Below are 25,666 nucleotides of genomic sequence, written 5' to 3'. Positions count from 1 at the left end.
CTAGGGGGAGTGTAGGAGATACTGAATATGTTATTACAACTCTACACAATATGCATTAAAGGGAACCTGTCACCGGGATTTTGTGTATAGAGCCGAGGACATGGGCTGCTAGATGGCCGCTAGCACATCCGCAATACCCAGTCCCCATAGCTCTGTGTGCTTTTATTGTGTAAATAAAATGATTTGATACATATGCAAATTAACCTAAGATGACTTCTGTCCCTGACTCATCTCACGTACAGGAGTCATATATCAGGTTAATTTGCATATGTATCAAATCGTTTTTTTTACACAATAAAAGCACACAGAGCTATGGGGACTGGGTATTGCAGATGTGCTAGCAGCCATCTAGCAACCCATGTCCTCAGCTCTATACACAAAATCCAGGCGACAGGTTCCCTTTAAGCTCCATTTAGCAAAAGCTGCCAGCAGCCAGAATACAATGTTTTAATCTAGGTATAAGTAGCAGGGCTTCAAGTGAAACAAAGAAACTAAATTAACTTTTCACCATTGGCTTTGCCAAGTTTACAATATATATATTTTTACAACCTTGGGTTGGGCTTACAACCTTGGGTGACTGTTTCAGTTGCCGCCTGGAGTCCTGTTTAGAACTTTTAATATTTAAAAAGGAAAGTTCCAAAATAATTCGTATTTGAGGTTGAACTAATTGCTAGGCCACTAAAAGTAATGCTAATTTCATTTCTAAATGGTGTAATAAGTTATAACACAAGTCAGAGAAAACAAAGCTACTGATATTTCAGAGAATAGAATGGAAGAGGGTAGTAAATACAGAACATTTAATATTTCCTAATGTATTTGCACCAGACCGATACAAGTACTTTAAAGAGGTTTTCCAGGACATACACACAGGTGATCCATCCTTAGGATAGGCTATCAGTTTGAGATCGGCACCTCTGCCAATCAGTTGTCAGATAGTGTTACGGCACTTGGACTAGCGCTGCAGCCTCTTCTTCAGGGCTCTGATCACGTGGCCTTTGACTTGGACTGTGAATTGCCCTGATCTTTAAAGGAAACCTGTCACCAGGATTTTTTGCATAGAGCTGGGGACATGGGTTGCTAGATGGCCACTAGCACATCTGCAATACCCAGTCCCCATAGCTCTCTGTGCTTTTATTGTGCTAAAAAAACGTTTTGATCGATATGCAAATGAACCCGATATGTGTCCTGTATCCGGAGATGAGTCCAGCGGAAAGGAGCCCAGCACCACCCCGCGTCCTCCGAATCTCCTCCTTGCTGGCTGACGTCACAGAGCTGGTCTCCTTTCCGCTGGACTCATCTCCGGATACAGGACACATATCAGGTTCATTTGTATATCGATCAAACGTTTTTGTTTTTTTAGCACAATAAAAGCACACAGAGCTATGGGGACTGGGTATTGCAGATGTGCTAGTGGCCATCTAGCAGCCCGTGTGCTCAGCTCTATGCAAAAAATCCTGGTGACAGGTTCCCTTTAATAAGGTGATGTGCCTGGTATACAATGAAGAGGCCCGGGTACTCACCTTCAAAACGCCGATTGGCAGGGGTGCCAGGTGTCTGCCCCACTGTTCTGATTGATGACTTATCCAAAAGACAGGTCATCAAAATGTATGCTCCAGAAAACCCTGTTAACATTCATTTATCCAAGGATGTGCGATTACTTTCTAATATTCTTCTTAATAATTCAATAAGACTCAGAATACGTTTATGTGGACATTTTAATCAAATACTGGAAAGCGCCTCAAGCTTTTCAAAGTAAAGTAGTAATGCATATACGGTAATAAAAAATAAAAAAACATGAACATTACCCACTGACAGCTAATCTAGTAAAGAAAAAAGAAGTCCAGTTACACATTCTGTACAGATGTACATAGAGGTAAACTTAGGGAAAAAAGACCTATGTAAAGTCATCTGTTCAGCAACCATATTTGAGTTTTAAAGGGGTTGTTCAGCCTAGTAGCCAATAATCTTATTTGTAAAGCACAAAAAAACAAAAAAAAAGTTGAAACAGTTGAATCACAGGCCTCAGCAGTTACATCTTCTTTAATTGGTATTTCGCCGCTGTGATATGCCTTTCAAGCAGATGCAACTGCTGACACCTGTGAGATTTGTCCACAGTGGTCACAGGCCTAAGCCACTTTCTTGTCCTGCAGGGTCCTAATTATATATTTTTTTTTTTCATGGGACACAGGTTAGGACCATTGAAGTTGTTGGCCTCTAGGTCAGGCAACTCATTGGGAAGTTATCCAACTTATATAAAAATTTAAAAAAAGACCAAATGTTTAAATAAAATAAAAAAAACCTCTCCAATCCTCCACTGATGTAGCATATATGTTCTGGCAGTCCCCCCAGTGTTTGTTTATAAGCAGTCAGCATGTGACCATCTCAGTAATCATGTGCCGTACTAATGACATCACCGCTCAGAATTAGGAGCCATGAAGCCAGCAGTACGGTACATGCCCACTGAAATGACACTGGCACGTGTCACATTTCTCCACTGGATTACATGGACTGCTTGTAAATAAAGATACGGCCAAAGCACCTGCCCTGGATCAGCAAGACTTTTGTTTGTTTGTTATTTAACATTTAGGACTGTTTATTATTTTGTGAAGTTGAACAGCCCCATTAAAGCCACATAAAGTTGTTTTGTCACTTTTAAGACCCTGACTTTTCCAACCACACAAGTGCTTGAACTGCTTTCTAAACTCCTCTTAAATCAGAGGTAGCAGAGAAAACAACCTCTGAGTTTGTGGCTCTAGTACTAAAGACACAAATGCAAGACTCAATCTTGCAGATTTCAGAAAAATACAAAAGACACACAATATCTGCAAGTGTATAAAAATGTACGTGCAAGGAAGTTAGTTATACAGCTACCATGTGCCAGAAACTAACTTCTTCTCACAGCCTTATTGTCGGAGCACTCTTGCCTTTAATTCTGGTTCAACACTGGTTGAAATACCTGCTAACAGTTGAGAATATGACCAGCTCTCTGCTTCATAAGTCTAGGTACTGTATGTGCTACCACACATTGAACATTTTCACTTACATTCTTCCTCACTGATATTTACCCAAATTGCAAGAGATATATAGTCTGTAACATACCAATATGCAACTACAATATTGGTAGCGGGACGAGTCAAGGGTTTTAAAGATGAAAAGCCATGAAAGACTGAGATGGGAAAGCCCATTTAAGTACACATCAAATCATCATATGAATATAAATCTTTCCAAACATTAATTGTAAGCAATTTCAGCAGGATCTTCTACCAAACAAGCCAGCTTGCTTTATAAAACTATATTTCTAGTCATTTTTTTCGCTCTCTGCATTCCGTTTTTTGGCAGGAGATATGTTAGCAATCACATTACCTGCTGTCCCATTTTTTGATACCACCCGGCTGTTGACGTCTGAACTTGAAGTAACATCTGATGTGCCCTCTTGTATCACAGTGTTGTAGTTCTTACTTTGCTCATTCATTTCAATTGATTCAAAATCTGCTTCATTCCAGCGCTGAGCATCCTCTTCCTCCTCTTCCACTCCAGAACCTGAAAGCAAAGCCCGGCGGTCCTCACTTTCCATTCCATCCCAACGGGTCTTGTCCCTTGGAGAAGTGGCCAGTTTGTACATAACGGGAAAGAGAATTGCAGTCAACACAGAGGACGCCAAGATTGTATACATAAGTACAGGATGGGCAGGAAACGATCCCTGAAGGTAACCTACAGAGGCAGGAATAGCCATTTCACCCAGTGCTGCCCCGATGACAAATAAAGAAGCAGCCTTTCCTCCTATGGTTGTGTACTGCTGTGCCCAAGAAAAGCCACTTGGAAACGTAGTAGCCATTGAGGCACCATAGAGTGCGCTACCAGCCCAAAGCACAATGGGGTTGGTATGAAAAAGTAGTAAAAACAAAGACGCCACAGCACAGCCAATCACACTAAGCAGCAGCATGGTACCAGGATACAGACATGTAGCAAAACAGATGGCCAGGCCTCGAACTGCAGCAAACACTCCCCAAAATATGGAATTCAGCCCTGCTGCTTTATCATGGTCCATTGCTGCTGTAGTGATAGCATAGGTAAAAATATAGGAACCGTAGGCAACTTCTGCACCAACATAGAAGAAAAAAAACAAGAAAAGGAGAAATATAAGGGCATTGTGGTATCTGGCTGTCCGTGCTTTCTCTTCTGTGCTCTTGGTGACTGATTGGTTTGACTGGGTCTTGATGTACAAGATAAATAAAAATAAAGACACAAGAAAAATATATGTTGCGATCACAATATACGATAACATGGATTTTTTTAATCCCAGAGGCAAATCCGGCATTTCCTTGGATGTCGTGTTGTCTCTCAGACGTTCTGTGAGGTGATTCTTATCAAGTGGCAGAATTTCTGGGATTAGCTTTGCCAATATTGGAGCTAGGACAGCCCCCAAAGCAAAACTGAAGTGGAGTGCTTGCACGTGAGGTCCAGCTTCATCCCCCCAGGTGTTCAGAATGACCACATTTCCACCTGATGTACAGGAAGATACATTGATTAATACAACCTTGAGGCCTATACTTATCCGGTATACACCAGTGAGGCCTAGTTCACACTTCAGTGATTTCCATCAGTTAAGCCTTATTCACACGTCAGTGTTTGATCAGTGTTTTCCATCAGTTATTATGAGCCAAAACCAGGAGTGGAGACTACACAGACATAAGGTATAAGGGAAAGATCTGCACCTCTTCTGTGTTTAGAGCCGCACCTGGTTTTGGCTCAATATCAGTGATGGAAATCACTGACCAAACACTGACTGTGAATAAGGCCTCATTGTGAGCCAAAACCAGGTGAGGGGTCAAAAAAAGAACAGGTGCAAATATTTCCATTATACCTATCTGTATGTAGCCTCCACTCCTGGTTTTGGCTTGTAATCACTGATGCAAATCTTTGACCAAATCACCAAAGTGTGAACCAGGCATGACTCTTGGCTAATAGGATGTCAATGGCAAAAGGGGCCTTTAACTACAAACAATAATGCTGCTACATAGTACACTAACAATGGAACAGTAGAAGATTCATTACAACTGTAGTAAATGCCAAAGTCAAATATGTCAGTTCTTCATTCATTCTGAAACAAAGAAAGGTCAATAAGGTCAGCGTTTCCTGAGCTATGCTGCATGAACGTGAAATCTGCCTGCAACTGCATGTACTGGTTACACTGTACATTATATACATTACAAGGCAAAACTGCTTAAAAAAATACATTTACCTTCTTTTTTTAAATGTATACACATATATATATATATATACACATACACACACACACACGGACTGAAATGATCCAGATCTTCACATATCTTTTAATTTAAAATTCTAGTGCAACATACAACACTGTTCTGGCTATTAAAAATAGAAATTGTTCCTTGGCAAAAGTGTTCATACCTGATTTTAACATCAGTGTATCCCTTAAATACCATTAAAAGGGTATTCTGGTTGTTACAAGTTAGGATACGGGTTAACAATGAGCACTCCCCCACAGATTGGACCCCGTTTGCCCCACTACCCAGACACTATTGCCACATTATGTTTCCCCTTCACCCAAAGGGCCCCGTAGTGTTACTCCTCTGCACTACCCCTGCTGCCTGTGCAACTTTTTGTTCCTCCAGGAAATCTTGCTAAGAAGCGTCTCCCACTTGCCCCCTTCTTTCCACAGAGCTCTGCCATGTAGTGCTGACCACAGCATTTACACTAGACTATGGCCTGACTGACAGCAGAGTTTAGACTAGACTATGCTGACTGACTGCAGCATTTATAGCAGATTATGGACTGACCACAGCATTTACACTAGACTATGGCCTGACTGACAGCAGAGTTTAGACTAGACTATGCTGACTGACTGCAGCATTTATAGCAGATTATGGACTGACCACAGCATTTACACTAGACTATGGCCTGACTGACAGCAGAGTTTAGACTAGACTATGCTGACTGACTGCAGCATTTATAGCAGATTATGGACTGACCACAGCATTTACACTAGACTATGGCCTGACTGACAGCAGAGTTTAGACTAGACTATGCTGACTGACTGCAGCATTTATAGCAGATTATGGACTGACCACAGCATTTACACCAGACTATGGCCTGACTGACAGCAGAGTTTAGACTAGACTATGCTGACTGACTGCAGCATTTATAGCAGATTATGGACTGACTGCCCACAGCATTTACACCAGACTAAGGACTGACTGCAGCAGCATTTCTGCCAGACCTTAGTGTGGCAGCAGCTAAGTAAAAAATGTATATTATGTGGCCCCACCAGATTTGTTTTTGCCAATGGGCCTCCACCAAGCTTAATCTGACCCTGGTATGAAGCCTGTATGAAATGAGATTACAGTAAGGCAGCAAAGACTTCAATGGGTGCTATGTTATGGCTTCAGACCAACCCAGTGGTAATATGACTGTGTGCATAAGACCTTTAGCTTTGTTTGTTTTTTATCTGGACGGCAATTTTTATTTTTATTTTTATTTTTTACGAAACTTGCATGAAGCAGTGCACTTACCGGTGTCTAGGAATCCCATGGAAGTTCCCACAATAGACATAACTCCAGTAAGGAAAATGGCCTTCTTACACCACGGCAAGACAAAAAGTCCTGCACAAGTTGCCAGCATTGATAACCCTTATGAGATAAGAATACACAAGAAATTAAAACAAGCCAACAGCAGTCCAACAACTATAGCTGGTCACAAAACAATGCAGCTCAATAACTTCTACATATAACTGAAAACTGTGTCATCTACCATCAATGCTTAGGGAAAAGAAGCTCAACACAGACCTGTCATCAATGAAAGTGGATACATGAAAACCTCTGCCATGCGGAATAAGACCATTTTATTATTTGTGTCACATACCTAGAAGCAGGTGCTGATTTAAGCGTTCAAAAAGGATACCACTCAAGATAGAGCCACAAAAATATCCTAAGGACCTCCCGACAAAAATATAGGAAATGTTTCCAACAGTACTATTCACATTAGCAGCCAAATCAGGGAACGTTGGGCCTAAGACTGAAATAGCCATTCCCTAAAAAAAAAAAAAAAAAAGACAAAAAACTAATTAGTTTTAGTAGTTGTATAGGAAAGTACATGATACGTGCAGGATAGTATGTGAATAAACAAATTCTACTACACCCGATGCATGTGGTTACAGTAGAGTTCTGCACAGAAGCTGGACGCGGGGATCAGATCTCGCTCTGTGATGAATAAAGTCATTCTCAAAACTGATTTTGTGTGATAATTTCCTGAAATCCCAAGAGTGAAATATGATCTCACCCACGACTCTTAAAGGGGTTGTCTCACTTCAGCAAATGTCAATGCTATCATTCCTATAGTGTGCAAGCACGGCCACCGCTGCTGGATTAAAGGGTGGCCATAACCCCTGGAAACGAGCAGCGTACAATGTGCTGGAAAATGTATCAGCCAGCAAAGGAAGCAATATGGACAATTACAATACATTAGTAAGTGCCTTGTATTAACCACTTCCAGACCAAGCCATCCCCCCCTTCCTGACTAAGCCTAATTTTACGAATCTGACATGTGTCACTTTACCTTGGAATTCTTTTACTTATCCAAGACATTCAGAGATAATTTTTCGCGACACATTGTACACCATGTTAACCACCCCAGGACCGCCTAACGCACGGATGCGTCCTGGAGGCGGTCGATTCATTCCTCCTGGACGCATCCGTGCGTCATCTCGCGAGAGGCGAGATTTCCTGTGAACGCGCGCACACAGGCGCGCGCGTTCACACGATCGGAAGGTAAGAGACTGGATCTACAGCCTGCCAGCGGCGATCGCTGGCAGGCTGTAGATGCGATTTTTTTAACCCCTAACAGGTATATTAGACGCTGTTTTGATAACAGCGTCTAATATACCTGCTACCTGGTCCTCTGGTGGTCCCTTTTGCTTGGATCGACCACCAGAGGACACAGGCAGCTCTGTAATAAGTAGCACCAAGCACCACACTACACTACACCCCCCCCCCTATCACTTATTAACCCCTTATGAACCCCTGATCACCCCATATAGACTCCCTGATCACCCCCCTGTCATTGATCACCCCCTTGTAAGGCTCCATTCAGACGCCCGTATGTGTTTTACGGATCCACGCATCTATGGATCGGATCAGCAAAACACATACGGACGTCTGAATGGAGCCTTACAGGGGGGTGATCAGGGAGTCTATATGGGATGATCACCCCCCTGTAAGGCTCCATTCAGACGTCCGTATGTGTTTTACGGATCCACGCATCTATGGATCGGATCAGCAAAACACATACGGACGTCTGAATGGAGCCTTACAGGGGGGTGATCAGTTTCATGTGTGTGAAAGCTTCTGTTAGGTTAGCTGGCAACATCCGAGTTAGGCTACTTTCACACTGGCATTTTGGCTTTCCGTTTCTGAGATCCGTTTTGGACCGCTTGTGAGATCCCTGAACGGATCAGTTTTGCCATAATGCATTCTGAATGGAAAAGGATCCACTCAGAATGCATCAGTTTGCCTCCGTTCCGACTCCATTCCGCTCTGGAGGCGGACACCGAAACGCTGCTTGTCAGGACGGATCCGTTTCCACTGACACAATCTGGTACAATAGAAAACGGATCCGTCCCCCATTGACTTTTAATTGTGTTCAAGACAGATCTGTTTTGGCAATGTTACAGATAATACAAACGGATCTGTTCTGAACCGATGCAGGCGGTTGTATTATCTGAATGGAAGCGTTTGTGCAGATCCATGACGGATCCGCACCAAACGCGAGTGTGAAAGTAGCCTTAATTAGAGACACACCTGTGGATGTATTTAAATGCACACCTGAACCACGCTGTTTCTTTGTGTAGCATCATGGGAAAGTCTAAAGAAACAGCCAAGATATCAGAAAGAGAACTGTGGACTTGCATAAGTCTGGCTCAACCTTGGGTGCAATTTCAAGATACCTGAAGGTGGCTCGTTCATCTGTACAAACAATTACATGGAAGTACAAACAAGATGGGAATGTCCAGCCATCATACCGCTCTGGAAGGAGACTGGTTCTGTGTCCCAGAGATCAACGCGCTTTGGTCCGACATGTGCATATCAACCAAAGAACAAAAGCAAAAGACCCTGTGAAGATGATAGCTGGTAAGATTGTGTCAATATCCACAGTGAAACGAGTACTGTATCAACATGGGCAGAAAGGCCACTCTGCCAGGAAGAAGCCATTACTCCACAAGAAACATAAAAAAGACAGATTAAGGCTACTTTCACACTCGCGTTTGGTGCGGATCCATCATGGATCTGCACAGACTGATCCATTCAGATAATACAACAGTCTGCATCCGTTCAGAATGGATCAGTTTGTATTATCTTTTTTTTTTTTCTTGAATTGAGATTCCATCGCACATAGAATACATATTACACATGGAACAATATACAATATCAAAGCTTCCAACAATATCAACATACATTAATCCACCTGATCATTGTACATAACTCTCAATTCCAATTTTAAGTTGTATCCATCCCAATCACAATCAGACCCTTCCCACTTCATCATAACAGCGTGAACACCAATCCCCTCCTCGAAAGTGACCTTTTCTCTCCCGTGTAGTACAGTACACCCTTCCTTTACCATAACCCGCACCCCTTACTCTTTCCTCCTGCCAGTTTGTTTGCAATTTGCGCCTCAAGATACCATTTTGTTGCTTTGAAAGGGGCCATAAGTTCCCGGATTTCATCTTTTGATAAAATAGTCTCGATAAATGCCCTCCATTTCTTGATGTATTTCTCTATCAACCTTTCTTTGTCCCGTTCTATTTTCAGTCTTTCTAGGTATAACACATTTTTCATAGTCCCCATAACCTCTTCCCAAGTCGGTGCCTCCGTTTGCAACCAGCGCCGTAGGAGTGACTTTGTGACTGACATAAGTAGGATATGTATCCCCCCCCATCGATACCACCGTCCACAATTCCTCCTCTTGCTTTTTCGGTATGAAATGGAAGATGCACTGCTGTGGTGTTAGTACCAGAGTTTCATCCCATATCTCTTTAACGGTTTCCACCGCCCGTTGCCACAGAGGTTGTACCCTCGGACAATCCCACAAAGCATGTAAGAGTCACATTTAGGACAGTGCCTCAGGTAGGGAGCTGGGGCATCACGGTATGATAAATTAAAGGCGTAAGTCGCCCTATGCATTATCCTTAGCTGTGTCTCTCTCCATTGCTCATTGTACATAGCTCGTCGAACTAAATAGAGACCTTCTCTAATTTTTTTAGCTAGGTTCTGATCGTTAAGTTCCCTTTCCCATGTTTTGAAAGCTCCCTTCACCAGGCCTATTGTCAGTGTATGTATTATCTTTAACCTAGCCAAGACGGATCCGTCTTGAACACCATTGAAAGTCAATGGGGGACGGATCCGTTTTCTACTATGCCAGATTGTGTCAGAGAAAACTGATCCATATATGATGATATAATGACTTACATTTTGTGTCAGGATGGATCCGTTTGCCTCTGCATCGTCAGGGGAACACCAAAATGATGCAAAACGGAGGCAAACTGATGCATTCTGAGTGGATCCTTATCCATTCAGAATGCATTGGGGCTAAACTGATCCGTTTTGGACCGCTTGCGAGAGCCCTGAACGGATTTCAGAAACGGAAAGCCAAAACGCCAGTGTGAAAGTAGCCTAGTGTTTGCAAATGCACACAGGAACAAAGTCCTACATTTTTGGGAGATATGTCCTGTGGTCTGACAAAAATAAAATTTAACTTTTTGGCCATAATGACCATCGTTAGGTTTGGAGGAAAAAGGGAGACTCTTGGAAGCCTAAGGCCCCTTTCACATGAGTGAGTTTTCCGCGCAAGTGCAATGGGTGACGTGAACACATAGCACCCGCACTGAATCCTGACCCATTCATTTCAATGGGTCTGTGTACATGAGCGTTTTTTTTTAACAAATCAGTTCTGCGCTGAGTGAAAAACGCAATATGTTCAATATTCTACGTTTTTCATGCAGCCCTGGCCCCATAGAAGTGAATGGGGCTTCGGTGAAAAACGCATTGCATCCGTAAGCAAGCGCGGATTCAATGCGTTTTTAACTAATGGTTGCTAAGAGATGTTGTTTGTAAACCTTCCGTTTTTTTATCACGCGTGTGAAAAACGCTTTAAACGCATTGCACCCGCGAGGAAAAAACTGAACGCAATCACAGACAAAACTGACTGAACTTGCTTACAAAATGGTGCGAGTTTCACTGAACGCATCCGTCACGCTCATGTGAAAGGGGCCTAAGAACACCATCCCAACTGTGAAACACGGGGTGGCAGGATCATGTTGTCGGGTGGTTTTGCTGCAGGAGGGACTGGTGCACTTCACAAAATAGATGGCATCATGAGGAAAGATTATGTGAAAACACTGAAGCAACATCTCAAGACATCAGCCAGGAAGTGAAAGCTCCGGCAGAAATGGGTCTTCCAAATGGACAACGACCTGAAGCATACTGCCAAACTGGTTACAAAGTGGCTTAACAATACCAAAGTCAATGTTTTGGAGTGGCCATCACAAAGCCCTGGTCTTAATCCTATTGAAAATTTATAGGCAAAGCTGAAAAGGCAGGTGCAAGCAAGGCGAGCAACAAACATTCCAACCAACTATTGTGAGAAGCTTGTGGAAGGATATCCAAAATGTTTGACCCAAGTCATACAGTTTAAGGGCAATGGTACCAAATATTAATGAAATGTATGTAAACTTTTGACTTTGCAGAAAGTAATAAAAATGCCTTAAAACATTCTGTCTCGCGCATTATTCTGGCATTTGGCAAATAATAATAATCCTAATTGACCAAAAACAGGAAAGGTTTACTCTGATTTCATGTCAGATATTAAGAAAAACATGCATATGTGTATCTCCAATATGACACTGGTTCTGCTGCCTGCTCTAGTTTTTGTGCCCTGCATACATGGGTACAGCTTCTATATATGACACTGGTTCTGCTGCCTGCTCTCATGACTGTGCTCTGGGTACATAGGCATGGCTTCTGCACAGTACGCTGCATATGTGCCTCTCACTTGTTAAGGGACCAAAAGTAATGGGGCATTGGCTTCTCAGCTGTTCCATGGCCAGGTGTGTGTTATTCCCTTATTATCCCAATTACAATGAGCAGATAAAAGGTCCAGAGTTCATTTCAAGTGTGCTATTTGCATTTGGAATCTGTTGCTGTCAACTCTCAAGATGAGATCCAAAGAGCTGTCACTATCAGTGAAGCAAGCCATCATTAGGCTGAAAAAACACAACAAACCCATCAGAGAGATAGCAAAAACATTAGGCGTGGCCAAAACAACTGTTTGGAACATTCTTTAAAAAAAAAAAAAAAGGAACGCATCGGTGAGCTCAGTAACACTAATAGACCCAGAAGACCACAGAAAACAACTGTGGTGGATGACCGAAGAATTTTTTCCCTGGTGAAGAAAACACCCTTCACAACAGTTGGCTAGATCAAGAACACTCTCCAGGAGGTAGGTGTATGTGTGTCAAAGTCAACAATCAAGAGAAGACTTCACTATAATGGATACAGAGGGTTCACCACAAGATGTAAACCATTGGTGAGCCTCAAAAACAGGAAGGCCAGATTAGAGTTTGCCAAACAATATCTAAAAAAGCCTTCACAGTTCTGGAACAACATCCTATGGACAGATGAAACCAAGATCAACTTGTACCAGAGTGATAGGAAGAGAAGAGTATGGAGAAGGAAAGTAACTGCTCATGATCCTAAGCATACCACCTCATCAGTGAAGCATGGTGGTGGTAGTGTCATGGCGTGGGCATGTATGGCTGCCAATGGAAATGGTTCTCTTGTATTTATTGATGATGTGACTGCTGACAAAAGCAGCAGGATGAATTCTGAAGTGTTTCGGGCAATATTATCTGCTCATATTCAGCCAAATGCTTCAGAACTCATTGGACGGCGCTTCACAGTGCAGATAGACAATGACCCAAAGCATACTGCAAAAGCAACCAAAGAGTTTTTAAGGGAATAAAAGTGGAATTTTATGCAATGGCCAAGTCAATCATCGGACCTGAATCCCATTGAGCATGCATTTCACTTGCTGAAAACAAAACTGAAGGGAAAATGCCTCAAGAACAAGCAGGAACTGAAGACAGTTGCAGTAGAGGCCTGGCAGAGCATCACCAGGGATGAAACCCAGCGTCTGGTGATATCTATGTGTTCCACACTTCAGGCTGAAATTGACTGCAAAGGATTTGAAACCAAGTATTAAATAGTGAAAGTTTGATTTATGATTATTATTCTGTCCCATTACTTTTGGTCCCTTAACAAGTGGGAGACACATATGCAAGCTGTTGTAATTCCTACACCGTTCACCTGATTTAGATGTAAATACTCTCAAATTAAGGGTCCATTCACACGTCCATAATTTGGGTCCGTATTCATTCCGCAATTTGCGGACCCATTCACTTTCAATGGGGCTGGAACGGATGCAAATCCACATTTTCGGGATCCGTTTTTGGGATCCACAATTTCGTTCCTTACAAAAATAGAACATGTCCTATTCTTGTCCGCAATTGCGGACCAGAAAAGGCATTTTCTATTATAGTGGACTACAGGATAAAAATAACATAGTATTTATAATTAATATTTTCATACTTTTTATATAGTATCTTTGCACTAATAATATTGATTTTGTGTTTTGTCACTTTATTTAACAGCTGGCCAAGGCCTGCAATTGTATTTATATTTTGCACAAAAGCACTTTATTGATCTTTATATTGTTATTTATTAATGTATAATTGATTATCCATGATGTTAATCATGCATATAATGGCACTCCCCTCCCCCCCCTCCCCTCTCCCCTTTTTTATGATGTCAATACTTAATAATCACAGTATTTATATACATTAACTTTGCACCTTAAATATATAAGATAGAATGTTATTACACCACCTGTTATTAGTGCCATAAATATTTCCGCCATACATGAATTCATTGTTAACTAGATATTAAATAATAGTTAAAATCAAATATTAATATTAAAGTAATCTGCAACAGTAATGGTGGCTGCAGAATATTACCCATGATTATTCCAGTTTTTACCATCATGAATTCTATCTCCAGGTTGATATATTGTAGTCTTTAAATATGGATTACGCCATTATAACAAACTTTTAAAATCAATTTGCTTCCCTAATATGTCTCATACCATCGTATTAGTCGCCAATTCAGGCACTCATTGCATCAGACGAGAGCGGCACAGTGCGCATGACGGTCCTGCGGCCAGCAGGCTTCCCTCTGTCTCCAAGGAGATCCGGCGCCGGTGACGTCAGCCCGTGCCGTACACGACACGTGGCTGCCCTTGCTGCCGTCGGACTCAGGAGACGGGCGGAAGCAGTTACAGCAGCGGCCGGAAGTGACGTGTCATGCGCCAGCGCTGCCCATCTCGTCATAGTCCGCACACGTGATTCTAAACGCCCCCATTCATTGGACAACATACATTAATATAAACTGGTCATCTAGCCCCATTAATTTACTCCTCCTGAGGACGCAGAAACGGCGAAACGTACGTCGGGGAGATCCAGAGCCTTTTACTTGACCCCTCTAGACTGGTTCCACATTTCATCACACGGTTAGTAGCTTCAGACTTCAGCTCCACAACTCGGCATAATGCCCACTGCTTAGGTGATAGTCTCTTTAACATAGTTATATGGGTGTTTGCTTCTAGTATAATGTTCCTAGTGCACCCCAGACATATATTTTCACTGAGTCCACCATCGTGCAGTGTCTAGACCTTGATGATCCCCTTCCATGAGAATAGTCATACTTCATAAATAGGCTCTTTAGCTATTAGTTAGCTTCACTTTAATGGCTTGATACTACTTTTACAATAAATTGTTATAAGTGATGTAATCATGTTCATACTTTGATTTTCTAATAAAGATAATATATATTTTAAAACTATATGGGATCTTTTGTACTCATTAATTTAAGGTGTTCATTTTCTATTATAGTGTCTGATGTGCGGTCGGCAAATTGTGGATCACACATTGCAGGTGTCCGTGTTTTGTGGATCCGCAAAACACTTACGGACGTGTGACTGGACCCTAAAGCCGACAGTCTGCAGTTAAAGCACATCTTGTTTGTTTCATTTTAAATCCATTGTGGTGGTGTATAGAGCCAAACATGTTAGAATTGTGTCGATGTCCCAATATTTATGGACCTGACTGTATGTGACAGGCACTGGGAAAAAATTATTTGGTCATCCACCACAGTTGTTTACAGTGGTCTTCCGGGTCTTTTGGTGTTGCTTAGCTCTCCGGTGCGTTCCTTCTTTTTAAGAATGTTCCAAACAGTTGTTTTGGCCATGCCTAATGTTTTTGCTATCTCTCTGATTGGTTTGTTGTGTTTTTTCAGCCTAATGATGGCTTGCTTCACTGATAGTGACAGCTCTTTGGATCTCATCTTGAGAGTTGACAGCAACAGATTCCAAATGCAAATAGCACACTTGAAATGAACTCTGGACCTTTTATCTCCTTATTGTAATTGGGATAATGAGGGAATAACACACACCTGGCCATGGAACAGCCGAGAAGCCAATTGTCCCATTACTTTTGGTCCCTTAACAAGTGTGAGGCACATATGCAAACTGTTGTAATTCCTACGCCATTCACCTGATTTGGATGTAAATGCCCTCAAATTAAAGCTGACAGCCTGCAGTTAAAGCACATCTTGTTCATTTCATTTCAAATCCATTGTGGTGGTGTATAGAGCCAAAATGTTAGAATTATGTCGATGTCCCAATATTTATGGGCCTAACTGTGTACATCCATGACACTCAGTGCCCGTCACGTGTACATCCATGACACTCAGTGCCCGTCACGTGTACATCAATGACACTCAGTGCCCGTCACGTGTACATCCATGACACTCAGTGCCCGTCACGTGTACATCCATGACACTCAGTGCCCGTCACGTGTACATCCATAACAGTCAGTGCCTGCCACATATACATCCATAACAGTCAGTGTCGGTCACTTATACAGGCTCACGGAAATGGTATTACACCAAGGTTTGCGTCGCTATATGAAGTATTGTCACTGAAAATGTTGACGCTAAAATGAAAACCAAAAAGTTTTTATTGAATATAAATGTTGAAAGCAAGCAGGGAAAAGTAGTTCTCAATTGTCAAAAGGAAAAAGAAATCATGGCCCGACCTACCTGACGTCACACTATTGTAAGCCCCCAACAAGAATGCACGTGGGGCAAACTAAGCATCACAGTGGTTCCAAATTAACCACCACTGGGTTAATTACAGAACTGTTGGCCTAGTCTACTTGGCCACCTGTACATGCGGACTCCAATATGTTGGGAAATCGCTGAGGGAGTTCAGGTGAAGAATTGGGGAATATCTGAATGATATCCACAATGGAGCAGACACCTCCATTGCACGTCATGTGGCAGAATGTCATACTGGAGGCCCTGAATTAATTTTCAAGGCATTAGGCCATCACCTAGATGGGGAGATCTAGATATGTGTCTTCTGCAAAAGGAGGCCCAATGGATCTTCCGCTTGGAGACAGTGGGCCAGATTTATCATTAGCTCAAGTCAGAATAATGGAGTGAAAAAGTCGCACATTTTTGCGCAATCACTAAAACTGCGCAAAAATTTGCAACTTTTTTCTGCTCTGCACTATGCTCGACAGTTTTCTGAAAGTGGGCGTGTTTTCTTATGTAAATGAATCTCTAGACAGATTTACTATTGAGACTATTTAAAAAGTCGCAAAAAATTGCGCAATTTCACTCCAGTGAGGACCATGCTTATCTTATGAGACTTTTTAATAGAACATGCGACTTTTTCGTAAAGACGTGCGACTTTTTCGTAAAGACGTGCGACTTTTTCGTAAAGACGTGCGACTTTTTCGTAAAGACGTGCGACTTTTTCAAAGCTGCTTACTGACGGATAAACTGCTACCGTCAAACCACATTTATTACAGTCTTAAAGGGCCGTTCATAAATCTGACTTGGCTAAAACTGACTTTAGACATACAGTGGAGGAAATAATTATTTGACCCCTCACTGATTTTGTAAGTTTGTCCAATGACAAAGAAATGAAAAGTCTCAGAACAGTATCATTTCAATGGTAGGTTTATTGTAACAGTGGCAGATAGCACATCAAAAGGAAAATCGAAAAAATAACTTTAAATAAAAGATAGCAACTGATTTGCATTTCATTGAGTGAAATAAGTATTTGAACCCTCTAACAAAAAAAGACTTAATACTTGGTGGAAAAACCCTTGTTTGCAAGCACAGAGGTCAAACGTTTCTTGTAATTGATGACCAAGTTTGCGCACATTTTAGGAGGAATGTTGGTCCACTCCTCTTTGCAGATCATCTCTAAATCCCTAAGGTTTCGAGGCTGTCTCTGTGCAACTCTGAGCTTGAGCTCCCTCCATAGGTTTTCGATTGGATTAAGGTCCGGAGACTGACTAGGCCACTCCATGACCTTAATGTGCTTCTTCTTGAGCCACTCCTTTGTTGCCTTTGCTGTATGTTTTGGGTCATTGTCGTGCTGGAACACCCATCCACGACCCATTTTCAGTTTCCTGGCAGAGGGAAGGAGGTTGTCGCTCAGGATTTCACGATACATGGCTCCGTCCATTTTCCCGTTTATGCGAATAAGTTGTCCTGTGCCCTTAGCAGAAAAACACCCCCAAAGCAAAATGTTTCCACCCCCATGCTTGACGGTGGGGACGGTGTTTTGGGGGTCATAGGAGCATTTTTCTTCCTCCAAACACAGCGAGTTGAGTTAATGCCAAAGAGCTCTATTTTGGTCTCATCAGACCACAGCACCTTCTCCCAGTCACTCTCTGAATCATTCAGGTGTTCATTGGCAAACTTCAGACGGGCCTGCACATGTGCCTTCCTGAGCAGGGGGACCTTGCGAGCCCTGCAGGATTTTAATCCATTGCGGTGTAATGTGTTTCCAATGGTTTTCTTGGTGACTGTGGTCCCTGCTAATTTGAGGTCATTAACTAACTCCTCCCGTGTAGTTCTAGGATGCTTTTTCACCTTTCTCAGAACCATTGACACCCCACGAGGTGAGATCTTGCGTGGAGCCCCAGAGCGAGGTCGATTGATGGTCATTTTGTGCTCCTTCCATTTTCGAACAATCGCACCAACAGTTGTCAACTTCTCTCCCAGCTTCTTGCTAATGGTTTTGTAGCCCATTCCAGCCTTGTGCAGGTCTACAATTTTGTCTCTGACATCCTTGGACAGCTCTTTGGTCTTTCCCATGTTGGAGAGTTTGGAGTCTGCTTGATTGATTGATTCTGTGGACAGGTGTCTTTTATACAGGTGACTAGTTAAGACAGGTGTCCTTAATGAGGGTGACTAATTGAGTAGAAGTGTCTAACCACTCTGTGGGAGCCAGAACTCTTAATGGTTGGTAGGGGTTCAAATACTTATTTCACTCAATGAAATGCAAATCAGTTGCTATCTTTTATTTAAAGTTATTTTTTCGATTTTCCTTTTGATGTGCTATCTGCCACTGTTACAATAAACCTACCATTGAAATGATACTGTTCTGAGACTTTTCATTTCTTTGTCATTGGACAAACGTACAAAATCAGTGAGGGGTCAAATAATTATTTCCGCCACTGTATGTGAAAGTGGAGTGAGCTGTCAGTCATGATAAATCTGGCCCAGTATGTCTCCTTCAACTGTTTTCTCTGAGGGGTATACACACACCTCTAATAAATGGGGAATTTTTTACTTTATATTGGAAACCAAATCCTGGACATACACAGAGGGACATGTTATTAACTCAGGTTTGATAACAAATCCCCCCCGTCACTCCCAAGAACACACTGGACGCTTTCCACTTATGTGATTGGGCCCTGCATCATATTTTATTGTCTTTAGGATCTATGCGCATTGTAATATGAGATGAGGATAGAGACATTCTCTGTCCTAAATATTGATCATCACAGACTACATTCGCTCCATTCTGTATTAGTCAAATTTCCCTGTTTAATCTTGCCATGTTGTTGGGTTCTGTATGCCGATTTGCCCAAAAGCCTGACAATCTCTGGTATTCGCACAGTGCAGTTTTTTTTATCTGCCATAGGTACCTTCAAAATACATGGGGACTTGTTCCCTTTTGATTGGCACCTATTACATGCGACGGCATCGATGATCACTGTAGGGAGTGCCTAGTTCTGGCACCTCTTCTCACAGGATTCGCTGCCGTATGGGCTAGCCTCTGGATTTAAACTAGGGATGAACAAATCGACTTCGGATGAAACATCCGAAGTCGATTCGCATAATGCTTCGTTTGAATACTGTACGGAGCGAGCATAAGGGTGGCTGCCCGTCACATGTACATCCATAAGGGTGGCTGCCCGTCACATGTACATCCATAAGGGTGGCTGCCCGTCACATATACATCCATAAGGGTGGCTGCCCGTCACATATACATCCATAAGGGTGGCTGCCCGTCACATATACATCCATAACGGTGGCTGCCCGTCACATATACATCCATAACGGTGGCTGCCCGTCACATATACATCCATAACGGTGGCTGCCCGTCACATATACATCCATAACGGTGGCTGCCCGTCACATATACATCCATAACGGTGGCTGCCCGTCACATATACATCCATAACGGTGGCTGCCCGTCACATATACATCCATAACGGTGGCTGCCCGTCACATATACATCCATAACGGTGGCTGCCCGTCACATATACATCCATAACGGTGGCTGCCCGTCACATATACATCCATAACGGTGGCTGCCCGTCACATATACATCCATAACGGTGGCTGCCCGTCACATATATGAATACTCCTCAAAAATGCTAATATGACCTCTGACCGTTACCATGCCAGAGTGGCAGCCTGTATCGCAGCAAGGGGAGATGCTACCCAGTATTAATGTGACCCTGCCTCAACATAAACCCTGCTGCAGAACCCAAAATAAAGGTGCTCCGTCTTGGTTGTATGATTAATGACCAAGCACCACTAGCAGATTATACTGTCAATCTCATCTTAATTGCATTAAACAGGTTGGCCCATCTCAAACATTGGTAAAATGTCAAATATGTGCGAGTCCCACCTATCTTTAGAACGGGACACCCAAAGTGAACGAGCGCACCACAGCCATTCTATTCACTTTTAAAGGAGTTCTGGAAACAGCCAAGAACGTTCGCTCAGCTCTTTTTGGAACTCCTATAGAAGTGAATGGACACGGTGCATTCTCCTTCAGTTTGGGGGCCCAGCACTGGGACCAGCATCTGACATTGATGGCATATCCTAGCAATATGCCACTAATGTGTGAGATGGGCCAACTCCTTTAAGTTTCTCGGTTAGTCTCGGAAATAGATTGGTCTTTTAGAAGTCGGGTGGTTCTATTGTCATCTGCTTCGCCTTCATGTAATCTCATCCTGAGCTGCCGGTAATAGAGTACCATGGTCACCTATCTCCGGGAGTCCCATAGAGTGGCAGCTGGTACATGGTACCTAGTTCTCCTGACTAGTGTTGAGTGAACTTGTGTTTTAAGTTTGGCGTCCAAAGTTCAGGTTATTGAAGAATCCTATTATGGATTCCACTACCACGGACCATAAGTTATGGTCCGTGATAGCGGAATCCATAACGGATATCTTCGATAAGGGTACTTTCACACTTGCGTTTTTCTTTTCCGGCATAGAGTTCCGTCACAGGGGCTCTATACCGGAAAAGAACTGATCAGTTTTATCCCCATGCATTCTGAATGGAGAGTAATCCGTTCAGTTTGCATCAGGATGTCTTCAGTTCAGTCGTTTTGACTGATCAGGCAAAAGAGAAAACCGCAGCATGCTACGGTTTTATCTCCGGCCAAAAAAACTGAACACTTGCCTGAACGCCGGATCCGGCATTTTTTCCCATAGGGATGTATTAGTGCCGGATACGGCATTCAGAATACCGGAATGCCGGATCCGTCGTTCCGTTATGCGCAGACTGAAAAAAAGGTGAAAAAAATAAGTGCCGGATCCGTTTTGCCGGATGACACTGGAAAGACGGATCCGGCATTTCAATGCATTTTTTCGACTGATCAGGAATTTTTAAGACTGATCAGGATCCTGATCAGTCTTACTAATGCCATCAGTTAGCATACACTTTGCCTGATCCGGCAGGCAGTTCCAGCGACGGAACTGCTTGCCGGATCTCTCTGCCGCAAGTGTGAAAGTAGCCTTACACGAACTTTGGACGCCGAACTTAAAACACAAGTTCGATTAACACTACGCCTGACCAGTAAGGGTCAGATTAATCAGACCCCTAATGCTCAGCTACATATCCTCCGTACATCAGGGATCAGCAACCTGCGGCACTCTAGGTGTGCTGAAACTACAACTCCCAGAATGCTCCATTCACTTTTATAGGAGTTATTAGAACATCCGAGCATGTTTGAATGCTGGGAGTTGTAGTTTCTAAACAGCTGGAGTGCTGAAGGTTGCTGATCCCTGCTTTAGGTATTTAGTATTTGCTGCTGCTAACAGGTTATAGTTTTCATACGGTATTATATCTGAATATTTTACACAGCTTTATATAACTTGATTTTATTATAACCATTGTTGTATCACCCAACCAGTTATGGTATTACAATTGGGATCCACAGGGCTTGCAACACCTGTGAGGAGCTGGGTAAACATTTGATTTTTCAGGCCCATTGTGGGATAGACAGGAGCCATGGTCTAACACTGCTCAAGTTCATAATCTGTAGTGTAGCTTTCCCCCAGGTGACCTGCACTACAGTAGAGGCTGTATATCCTGACTGCTGACACCACTACTAGACCCAACAGGGAGGAGGCGCTGCTCAGCTACGTAATCTATAGTGTAGCTTTCCCCCAGGTGACCTGCACTACAGTAGAGGCTGTATATCCCGACTGCTGACACCACTACTAGAGCCAACAGGGTGAAGGCACTGCTCAGCTACGTAATGTATAGTGTACCTTTCCCCCAGGTGACTTGCACTGCACTAGACTGTATATCCTGACTGCTGACACCACTACTAGACCGAGCAGGGAGGTGGCGCTGCTCAGCTACGTAATCTATAGTGTAGCTTTCTCCCAGGTGACCTGCACTACATTAGAGACTGTACATCCTGACTGCTGACACAACAGGGTGAAGGCACTGCTCAGCTACGTAATCTTTAGTGTAGCTTTCCCCCAGGTGACCTGCACTACAGTAGAGACTGTATATCCTGACTGCTGACACCACTACTAGACCCAACAGGGAGGAGGCGCTGCTCAGCTACGTAATCTATAGTGTAGCTTTCCCCCAGGTGACCTGCACTACAGTAGAGGCTGTATATCCTGACTGCTGACACCACTACTAGAGCCAACAGGGAGGAGGCGCTGCTCAGCTACGTAATCTATAGTGTAGCTTTCCCCCAGGTGACCTGAACTACAGTAGAGGCTGTATATCCTGACTGCTGACACCACTACTAGAGCCAACAGGGTGAAGGCACTGCTCAGCTACGTAATGTATAGTGTACCTTTCCCCCAGGTGACTTGCACTGCACTAGACTGTATATCCTGACTGCTGACACCACTACTAGACCCAGCAGGGAGGTGGCACTGCTCAGCTACGTAATCTTTAGTGTAGCTTTCCCCCAGGTGACCTGCACTACAGTAGAGACTGTATATCCTGACTGCTGACACCACTACTAGACCCAACAGGGTGAAGGCACTGCTCAGCTACGTAATCTATAGTGTAGCTTTCCCCCAGGTGACCTGCACTACAGCAGAGGTTGTATATCCTGACTGCTAATACCACTACTAGACCCAGCAGGGAGGAGGCGCTGCTCAGCTACATAATCTATAGTGTAGCTTTCCCCCAGGTGACCTGCACTACAGTAGAGACTGTATATCCTGACTGCTGACACCACTACTAGACCCAGCAAGGAGGAGGCGCTGCTCAGCTACATAATGTATAGCGTAGCTTACCCCCAGGTGACCTGCATTACAGTAGAGAATGTATATCCTGACTGCTGACACCACTACTAGACCCAGCAAGGAGGAGGCGCTGCTCAGCTACATAATGTATAGCGTAGCTTACCCCCAGGTGACCTGCATTACAGTAGAGAATGTATATCCTGACTGCTGACACCACTACTAGACCCAGCAAGGAGGAGGCGCTGCTCAGCTACATAATGTATAGCGTAGCTTACCCCCAGGTGACCTGCATTACAGTAGAGAATGTATATCCTGACTGCTGACACCACTACTAGACCCAGCAAGGAGGAGGCGCTGCTCAGCTACATAATGTATAGCGTAGCTTACCCCCAGGTGACCTGCATTACAGTAGAGAATGTATATCCTGACTGCTGACACCACTACTAGACCCAGCAAGGAGGAGGCGCTGCTCAGCTACATAATGTATAGCGTAGCTTACCCCCAGGTGACCTGCATTACAGTAGAGAATGTATATCCTGACTGCTGACACCACTACTAGACCCAGCAAGGAGGAGGCGCTGCTCAGCTACATAATGTATAGCGTAGCTTACCCCCAGGTGACCTGCATTACAGTAGAGAATGTATATCCTGACTGCTGACACCACTACTAGACCCAGCAAGGAGGAGGCGCTGCTCAGCTACATAATGTATAGCGTAGCTTACCCCCAGGTGACCTGCATTACAGTAGAGAATGTATATCCTGACTGCTGACACCACTACTAGACCCAGCAGGGAGGAGGCGCTGCTCAGCTACATAATCTATAGTGTAGCTTTCCCCCAGGTGACTTGCACTACACTAGACTATATATCCTGACTGCTGACACCACTACTAGACCCAGCAGGGAGGAGGCGCTGCTCTGTAGTAAACCTAGGACGGTGCACATGACAGCAGCTGACAAGCTCTTACCAGCCCCAGGAAAGCCGCGCACATGGCGGTGGTCACACAGCACCTCAGCCCGGCGCACTGCTGGCCGCCTCTCCCGCTCAGGCCTCCAGGCACTAACAGCACCACATCCTCCGCTCTCCTCCGACGACTGCCGCCTTCCTCTTCCTCCCGGCCTCTGCTAGCACTTGGCGGCCGTTTATCAAACAAAGTGTCCTCTTCTTCCTCTTCTTCGGCCTCGTCGTCCTCCGCCCGGGCGAACCGTACCTGCTTCTTCCTCTTGCCGTTCCCCGCCATGTCCCCGATATTCAGTTGTCACTTAAAGCCGCGGCCTCATGTCTCCTAAAGGATCCGGCTCCAGCCACCTCTCTCCGGGAACAACCCGGATGTAGCAGCCTGAGCCGCGCGGTGACAGGCCGGGTGTACCTGGGTGGGAGGAGCGGGACAAAACCGCCTTCTCCTCTTGTCACTGGCGCTGTGTACACGATGCGCTTCCCAGCAGTGCGGTCCTGTAGCAGGAATGACTGGTGTAAAACACACATTTGCGGCATTGGGGACTTGCTGAAACTAAATATACTAGTTTCATTATAGCTCATGTTGTAACTCTGAGCCCTTACCAAGCCAATGAGGGTAAATTTGTGGGGCCACAGCCTCCACACTCATATATGTCAAACACAAATGCAAGAAGATACTGTCGCACAGGCATTCAAAAAGGTGGGTTGTGTGACAATTTTACCAAAAACTGGCAGAAAAATGTTTGTAAATGACTACCAATATCTGATAAGGGTGAATACCTTGAAAAGGGTGTCCTATATGGCCAAACATTCACTTTATTACACTGTATCTGAATTCGGCCGGGTTCATGTCGGCCGGTCCCCTTTATAGGGGCATTCATGTAGCTTTACCACAACGCTAGATCCAGAGAGAGTCGGCGCGCTCTGCTATTTTCAGCACTCCCATAGAAATGAATAGAGGGTGGCCGTGCGTGCGCGGTGTGCCCTCCTTCACTTTGCGGGCTCCTTTCTAAAGGAAGGTACAGGTCCCAGAGGTAGGACCTGCACCTATCAGACATTGGGGGCATATCCTAGCGAGGTGAGACGACCCCTTTACAGTTCTCTCTTGGTTTTCCTCCTATTTCGCTAGACGCTCTTTTAGTAGTGTTTCATTCACTTCTCCTCCTTTTTGCTTTTGTGGTTCCTCAGGGTTCAGTCCTAGGCCCTTCTCTATTTACAGCCCCTATTCAGTTAAGATGGCCGCCACTGCCCTCACCCTGAGGCTAATCCCGCCTGCCCTCACTAGCCAGTAACAATAGCCCCCCAAAAGTGTCAGTGACCAGAGCCCTCTCCCCTAAAGGGTTAATCTGCAGCACAAAGGGGTCCTCTTACCACATGTTGCTTTCATTTATACACTGAGCAGACGGCAGATCTCCCTTCCCTGGTCTGCGCTGCACCAACCCTGCATTCTTCAGCTCTGCTGAGTGAGGGAGCGCCTGCCAAGCGCAGGGACAGGAAGAAGTGCACACAGCCCAGGCATTGTTACCTGGGGAGGACCTGGCTTTGATCATTTACTTACAGTCCCTGGCTGTCTGTAATCTGACCTTGCACGCAGCGTGCTTCTGCGTCCTCCGTCCTTCAACACATAGACGGACCATGGCTAGCAACCCTATTTTAAGCACAGGTAAAAGTAGGCAGTACAGGGAACTAAACTGTGGAATTAAGGGGTAATTGAATACACAGTGAAAAGTTGAAATAGGGCCACCAAGGAGATATTAA

The 25,666-nt window shown here is 44.0% G+C and overlaps 1 protein-coding gene across 1 annotated transcript; it reads right to left on the bottom strand.

Moving 5' to 3' along the window:
- Positions 1-1,415: 1,415 nt before the first annotated feature.
- Positions 1,416-24,354, bottom strand: MFSD4B (major facilitator superfamily domain containing 4B). The gene is made up of 4 exons (XM_044289444.1): positions 23,919-24,354; positions 6,886-7,054; positions 6,537-6,653; positions 1,416-4,503 (listed from the first exon to the last, which is right to left on the bottom strand). The coding sequence occupies exons 1-4, from the start codon at positions 24,189-24,191 to the stop codon at positions 3,299-3,301; spliced, it is 1,764 nt and encodes a 587-aa protein (XP_044145379.1). The 5' UTR covers positions 24,192-24,354; the 3' UTR covers positions 1,416-3,298.
- Positions 24,355-25,666: the final 1,312 nt, after the last annotated feature.

This window comes from Bufo gargarizans, chromosome 4 (genome assembly GCF_014858855.1).
Source record: "Bufo gargarizans isolate SCDJY-AF-19 chromosome 4, ASM1485885v1, whole genome shotgun sequence".
NCBI classification, from domain to species: Eukaryota; Metazoa; Chordata; class Amphibia; order Anura; family Bufonidae; genus Bufo; species Bufo gargarizans.
This window is presented reverse-complemented; position numbering and strand designations above follow the sequence as displayed.

Excerpts from the sequence above, each read along its gene's own strand:
- MFSD4B (XM_044289444.1), bottom strand. The coding sequence starts at position 24,191 with ATGGCGGGGAACGGCAAGAGGAAGAAGCAGGTACGGTTCGCCCGGGCG. Across the intron at positions 6,654-6,885 it reads AAATCAGCACCTGCTTCTAG|GGTTATCAATGCTGGCAACT; the intron begins GTATGTGACACA and ends TTATCTCATAAG. Across the intron at positions 4,504-6,536 it reads CATGGGATTCCTAGACACCG|GTGGAAATGTGGTCATTCTG; the intron begins GTAAGTGCACTG and ends CCTGTACATCAG.